This window comes from Rhincodon typus, unplaced genomic scaffold (assembly GCF_021869965.1).
Source record: "Rhincodon typus isolate 14 unplaced genomic scaffold, sRhiTyp1.1 hic_rhity00001250, whole genome shotgun sequence".
Taxonomy (NCBI): domain Eukaryota; kingdom Metazoa; phylum Chordata; class Chondrichthyes; order Orectolobiformes; family Rhincodontidae; genus Rhincodon; species Rhincodon typus.
The window spans coordinates 14,033-21,907 of record NW_025966888.1 but is presented as its reverse complement, the minus strand read 5'-3'; the positions used below and the strand labels follow the sequence as shown (position 1 = coordinate 21,907).

Here is a 7,875-nt window from a genome sequence, read left to right as displayed (position 1 = left end):
TGCTTCAAGCAATCTGCCCTCTTCTTAACAAACACAAAAGTCAACGAGAGGCAAATAAAACATCAGTATAAAGAATAAAACGGATGGCATAGGCTCAGACTTGCTGGCAATGCTTTTCACAAGGCATTTCAAGCCATCAACATTTGAAACCTAATAAATTTGGAACTAATAGATCTGAGAAAATCCCATTCCTGAGATAAGTTCAGTTGTCAAACTCCACAGAATAACAGGACAGGCTCATTAAAAGCTTACATTTACGAATTTATTTAAAAATTCCCTGATATATAGAAAAAAACCAAAAAAGTTACTCCAAACATAATAGAAAGCTAAAAACACAGCGACAGGCAGGTTCTGTTTACAAAGATCCATATTTACAAACTGAGCTTTCCCCATTTCACAGTGATGTTTTATCACTGAAGTGAGGAATCCTTTACATCTCAAAACATCTAAACATCTAATAAACTATTCCAAAAAGTACAGTGATGCTAAAACACCATACGTGTTAACAAACCTGCCATTACATTGATTCTTAAGGAAACACAATTACACATAAACTGGTGCACCAGATACATGATAAGAGTACATATTAAAACATTATCTTATTCAAAATACTTTGAATTGTCTGTACAAAAAGTAGAAGATTTGCAGAGATGAAAATGAACATACCTAGTTGACAATGATATACACGAGATCTGCGTAGTTGAAAAATTAATTTATTTATTGTAGTAGTTACTGTCTTGGTTTATATGCACTGTAAAAATTAATCACCCAAAATACTGGGAAGGTTGAATTTAGAGCTCGCAACTGTTCATCCAGTTCTTGTTGTTTGTGATGGACATATGTCCACTCTTCTTAGAAAATCAGAGAAGAAACCTTTTCTTCACCTCCCCCATTTTTCATTTGGAGGACGGTGTGTTCCATTCCTAGAGATAAACAGTCTCCATCTCTTCATTGCCCGAAGAGAGGGACGTTTGATGGGGTAGTTGCTCAGGTTTTAGGCATTGCCAGCACATCATATAAGTGGCTGTCTAGATGGTGAGTGTTGGTCTGAAGATCTCTCTCACAGCCCAGTCCTGTTCTCACCAAATAGACACCGTGCAGGGGACAACAGGTCTAGTGTATGAGCCCTAGCTGATATAATTATTCCACCCCTTTCTCTCCATTAGACGTGGGTCATGGAGTCTCACTGATGTACCAGCATGTGTCCAAGAACTTGGAACAGACATGGGTCAAACTAGAGAAATGCCTAGTCTGCAAGAGTAGTGGCGTAATGCCAAAGCAACCCTTTGGGAAACTTTGTCTTACATTCTAAAGGAGGGTGCAAGGGAAAAGGTAGAAAGGTTGGTGCTTGTTGGTGGTGGTTGGAGATGGGGAAATGGGGAGAGAGAATGGGAGAAAAGAAATTGAAAAGAAAGAAAAATACACTCCAAGAGCATGGATTTCACAGGCACTGAATCAGCAAGGGTAACAATGTTGCTCTGTTGGCTTGCTTAAGTGACCATTGCTGGAGAGAGTCTGGGCAGCAAGTGATTGGCTACTCAACTGCAGGAGTCATCAACCATGTATTTGCTAACAGACCCTGCTGATAGTAATTGGGATATGAGAAGCCTGCATTATTTCTCTGCATTCCACCCATCTTTTAAATGGCAAACTGAGGAGACAACAAGCTGCCTTCTGTTAACTTAGAGCAGCCCAAACATGGAGTTTTCCTAATCTACTTAGCTGATCACTGATGTAAGCACTTGACCAGTGGGGAAGCCATATCTGATGGTGACAGCCATCAGCAAATTGACTGCAAAGAAACTGGCAGGTCGTAAGCTGGGTGGGTTGCGGAGACGGGGGCTGGTGTGTGTTGTTGGAGAGAGTATAGAGAGGATGTGTCTTCAAAGAGGACACTGTGGGGGAGCCTCTATGCAGGTTTTCCCCCTGCAAGAGGACTGTGAAGTACAACATAAGTGGAACTTGAGTAGGACATCCTTCTTCCTACTCCATAATCCCTAGTCAGACAGAAACAAACTTACATAGCATCACATCCAGTTAGGTCTGAAGTACATAAATACCGCAAAGTCAGAGAGCAGATGGTATTTATAAAAAGACAAAGAAACATCGTCAACTCGATTATATAAAAAGAGGTTCTTTATCTAATCTATATATTTATTTAAAATATTTAAATCTTCACCACGGATATTTGTTTTTGCACAATCGTACCATGCGCGTCCTAACGTGATACCTACCAAGATTAATATTTGTTGCATTTAGTCTCAAGGTATCAAAGCATTCAAGGGCTAAATTTGTTGTTTAAACACTTCTCCAGCTAAACACCACTGTTTTGAAAATTTATACCACATAATTTTAGGGCACAAGCCATCATTCCCAAAACTCTGCCCAGTTTGACAAATGTCCTGGTTGAGATGAGCTAATCAGCCCGGAGGATGTGCCCTGATCTACTCCAGAGGTCAGGACATTTCTTGGAAACATACTACATGTGGAATCTCAGAAGCACACAGTTCAAATTCTGCAAAAGCTGCCATCAACTTAGATGTTACTGGTGTTCAAAAGCAACAGAAGACTTATCAGTAACTAGTATAACTACTTTGAAGTGATATTATTTGTGCTGCTCTCAGCTTATATCCTTATATGTGTGGTATAAAGAATAGCTTATATATAAAACTTCTAAAAACCTCATCTTTATAACTTCTCCTTTTTTATTTGAAAGAGAAGAGGGGGGGCGAGAAGTGTTTAAACAAAAATGGTCAATTTGTTACAGCTACAAGATCCACTGGTCAAATATTGAAATTATACCAGGATACAAAATAGCCTAAAGAGAAATCAGCTTTAACAATTGATGCACAATCAGCATATTGGTGACCCTGTGACATTCAGTATAATACAAAGCCAAAACATCTCCCCTTTGACAGCATTCCCATATTGGCCATCCTGGCATAAGTTTCTGTAGACAAGTTCAGATGGTTGCCCCTTTGCTGCTGACCATGTGAGGCCAATAGTAGGCATGCATCACCTCAATACCGCAGAATGCAAGAAATCTTGCTTCCCAGTGCTTTTGGACAACTCAGCTGCTGTTAGCTGTGTCTGTGTTGCTTTTTAGAAGGTGCTTATAGATTAACTGATCATATTTTGGAAGGTGGTGGGTGACTAGAGCAGGGAAAACTGATACTGCTGCCACCAAAATCTGTCCATCTTATCTGCTGGGAGCAGTGATTAGAATGGGGAGCCCCGATGGATCGTGCATGCACTGATGGTAACTCAGGATATTGAGGTGGATTACAACTACACCACTTTTGCCTGGCAGTTGACTGAGATGGGGGCCCTTCGTCCTTTGGATAACTGATTGCTGCATTTGGACTATTGGGCATAGGGCAATGCTTGCTGGATGGAATCATAAAATGGATGAAATTATATCATCCTCTCCTACATCAATTTATCTTTGGATGTGGATCTGAGAACACTGGTTGAGAAAGGTCACCTTGAAGAAGTCTTCCCTCACATGCCTGGAAAAGGCAGGAAAGATAAGGTGGGGGGAAGAGAACAAGTCTGCCAAGCGAAGCTTTGCTTGCCAGCCAATAAAAGTGACCAAGGGTGGGTCATACTTTAGTATGGACTTTGATCAAAAACGAGTGGCCTTTTGTCTGCTGGGATTTGCAAACTAGGGTCAAAAGTGAAGAAAGGACACTGAGCAATGGAGTGTGCAGCGCTCCTGGAAGTTGTGTGTCAGTGAAAGCCAGACCTCTTCAGGAGAGTAGGGAAACAGAATTTTAAAAAAGCGAAGCCTTAAGTTGTTCTACAGCACTTAATAAAATTATTGCCCAGATTTCTGTCAAGGTTGATTAAAGTTACCAGGCAAAAAACCAAGATGGTTATTGGCCAGTTGAACTGTAGGACAGTTCAATATATTGTATACATGTATGTATATACGTGCATGTTACTATGTTGTAATATGTCTACAAGAGCCTAATGTGATGAAGGAAGTTGCTAATTTATAAATTACAAAGGCCAGAGGGTCAGGAGTAGGGGATTAGCTCAGTTAATTATCTCACTGAATAAAATATACAATAATTTCTTAAAAGAAACACAAGCTGTACAACATATTGTTAGCGTTAACAACACAACCCTAAATTTACATAAATGGTCTCTGACAGTAGGCAATCAGAATGCAAAACGGCAGGTTAAGCTCACTGGTCAGTCAGAGAGAGTACAGTGGTTAAAAGAATGGCAGAAGAATTTGATGCCCAGGACAGTTGAGAATTATTTTGTCAAATTAAACAAAAAAATTCCATTTAGAAATGTGACTTACATTTGAAGAAACTAGTAGATCTCGAATGATCTTATGGAGCAAGGAGGCACTAGCCTGGTCACACAAGGAAGTCTGGTATTTCCACGCCAGTCATTGTTTTAAAAAGGGGGAAATTTCTAAATTATGTCCTCAATGAACATAAACAGAGGATCCCTTTTTGCTGTTTCGCTAATGCTGCTTGATATGGACTTACTAAATTGCTAAAAAAACTGATAGTTTAAATAAAAATTATCGTGCTCATCTAGAGAATGCTCTGAGGCTTTAGATATGCTAAAATAAACAAAATAAATCAAGACAAGAGGAACACTACTGAAAAAAAAAGGAATTTGCCGAAGATTTTTGTCTTGCACCAGGACAATTCACAAGAATATCAATTCAGGGGGAAAATCAAAGTTTATATTGCATGAGTGTGTTGGTGTTCCCCTTGAATTGATGCTCTTGCAAATTGTCCTGACTAGTGTAAGGCAAAAAACTTTGACAAACTGTGTAGTTTTTCAGCAATATTCAAGTTCTGTACAACCGAATGTCAACAGGAAGGGCTTAACTTTTGTTTTAACTGTTTAACCACTTACCTCAGTTTCTGCCCAATTGCCTGCTCTTTCCAACAACCTCAGCTAGTACACATTGGCACTAATATTACCTCCTCCAGCCACCGACTGTGACCCTTTCCACACCTCCAATACTGGAGCCCCCACTCCCCCCATCATCACAGCTACTCTATCAGGACGAGAGTATCCCATATGGAATCCCAAATGCATGAGATGACTTCCACCTTTAATGCTCATTCCTATTTGCCCATTTAAAGGGAGTAGTAGTCCAGGAATTCAATCTGCTTACTTCTTGTATGTTGCCAACTTTCTTCCCAGTTTTCCTGATGCCTGCAATGGTCAATCAACCAATACCTTCCTCTGAGGGGGAATTCTTAATGTGTCAAAAGATTTGCTTGCCCATGATATGATCTCAGGGCAAATGTATTGATGTAGTCTCTCATGCATGCACGTCCTATTGAATTTAGACCCAGAACAGGAGTCCTGGCTGTTCCGGATCACCTCATCTCACTCAAATGGATATGAATTTATTAAGATCAGCATTCAGACTTGGATTAAACTCAGGGCTTCACAAAAAGGATCACTCTAGGACTAAGTTATGAGGTTACAGTACATGACTGATCATAGAGGAGTTGAATCAGTGTTAAGCGTAAACGAGTACACTCTTTCTAACTGGGATCAATGAAGAGATATCAGGAACTGATTTTTGTTTCTTCTTCCTTCAGTGATACTTAGGGCGTTTATAATGCACCAGTCGCTGCTCTAGACAAGCCATTGGCGACTTGGATTAAAACTGAAATCCTATTGTCCTACAACTCAGTACTGTAACACCTATCCAGCTATTAGGTTGTTAAGGCAGATGCCAACTCCTGCTTAAAAAGCGCTGTAGGTCCATGCTAAAATCATTTTTTGGTCGATGTTTTTGCATTAGATGGTTTCCATTATTACATGGTCAGAAATCACACGACACTGGGTTATTGTCCAACAGGTTTATTTGAAAGCTTTCGGAGCCTCGTTCCTTCTTCAGGTGTTAGGTATAACGCCTGAAGGAGGAGCAAGCTTCCGAAAGCTTGTGTTTTCAAATAAACCTGTTGGACTACAAACCGGTGTCCTGTGATTTCTGACCTTGTCCACCGCAGTCCAACACCGGTACCTCCACATTATGTCCATTACTGGACGTTAGATCCCTCATTAAATGGCCACAGCTGCTGGTAGTGTGTGTCAGGGCATGTTTCGCTGACTACATCAGGAAAAGATGAGGCCAGTGGGGAAAAGGAGGAGTGGGAAGAAGGAATTTGGCCAGTGGATTAGCTTTGTGGGAATTTGCTCACTACATGATTGAGGTGGCCAAGACCCTCGGCCTTCAAATTTTTAAAATTAAACAAGCAGAGAACTAAGGATTTGTCTTTGGACACAAAATAAAAATACCAAATCAAAAGGAGAATTTACAGCGTTGAGACACTTTTACACCTCTTGTGCAGTATAATTCTATGATGTGCGCTCTCAGAGTTTGAATCATGATGATGGGAAGAGGAGGAGTAATAGGAGAAGTCAAGCCATTCCTCCTTGTGGAGGTCAGACTGTACGAGAATGATGGTCTATTTGTTTGCCACAATTGAGACGCCTGGTGAGACAGCCTGAAAGCTGAAGGAAGACATTCAGGTGAACCTTTTGGCAGGAAGGAAGCAAGCCAATTTAGCCAAACTACAATCTCTTGGATGCTGCTGTCAGCTTCCGCAGCCACTACTTTATAGATGGACACAGTCAACAAAGGATCCCATGATCCTGACGCCCACTTATACTGCAGGCTCAGCCATTTTGTAAAAGTTACCACTGAACACTGCTAATGCCATAAATAGCACCACCAAGCCACTGAACGTATCAATACTATTTATAAATGTACAAAATTAACATCCCCGCCCCCAGTTACTACTTCATTCATTCAGAGCTTGAGCAGTTTTGAAGTGCCGCTTCCATTTCCATGGCAACCTACATCAGTAGGGATGACAGCAGGGACAAGCATTCAATGCCAATATGATAATGTGGACATGGGGTAGGGGAAGTAAGAACGTACAAAGGGATGGGGAAGGGAGTGAAATCCCCTCGTCCATTTCCCCCCAAAAGGAAATTGTTCAAGTCACTTGAGAAACAGGCTAATTGAGAATACAGAGTTTAGCAAAGTACAAACATACTTTTCAATGAAAAGGATTGGCAACTGGAGAACAGGATAAGCCCACCTGACATCCTGCGACCCAAACTGTTCCTTTGCATCAAAATCCTCAGCACCCACAGATGCTGAGATAGGCTCAACACCCAGAGGAAAGCAGGTTAAAGACTGGAAAGCATCCACAGTGCTGCTCACAGATACACTCTCTTGTTCTGTCTCCTGTCTGACCTGACCAACAATGACTGGGAAATGATTTCAAAACCGCTTCTCAGTTGAATTGAGCTGCACTGAGGTTCCACTGCTTTACACATTCAGTTCTGTTCATAGCAGGCTGGCGAGACTAGTGGTGGGTCCATTCTGAGCTTGAAACTGTACAGGAAGAGGCCCATCCGTCCACTGGAAAACAAAATACATTTGGCAAATCAGCGAAGTTCATGAATTCCAACAGCTTCTCTAATGTTACCGTTCATCGGTCCCTCAAATGAGAGCAACATCTGCCAGGCATCTCTAATATATTGATACTGCCACGGAACTGTATTTTAAGAAACCCTTTAATGCTGCTTATTATACTACTTTAACATTTCTCCAATTCTCCTTAAATGGCAGTAAACAACATGCATCATCAATACTGCATCCTAATCCAGTGTTATACAGGTTTAGAGCTATGCCCACCGGTATTGTATCCCAATGCCATAACTATACCACCATGTGTCTCTCTCTCTCTCTCTCTCTCTCTATTTATATGTATATATGCACATGCACACACACATACACAAATAATTAAAAAAGAAACTAATCAGGGTTATGGGTCAGAGATAGTAGGAACTGCAGATGCTGGAGAATCCGAG

The 7,875-nt window shown here is 40.9% G+C and overlaps 1 protein-coding gene across 1 annotated transcript in view; it reads right to left on the bottom strand.

The window, feature by feature from the left end:
* Positions 1–240: 240 nt before the first annotated feature.
* Positions 241–7,875, bottom strand: part of LOC125481208 (MAU2 chromatid cohesion factor homolog) — a gene marked incomplete at its 5' end in the record, with an annotated part of 19,386 nt that continues 11,751 nt past the window's right edge. Inside the window, one exon of the mRNA XM_048592452.1 lies at positions 241–7,423. Within this exon, the coding sequence (XP_048448409.1) occupies positions 7,349–7,423 (75 nt within the window). The remainder of the gene's footprint in view (positions 7,424–7,875) is intronic.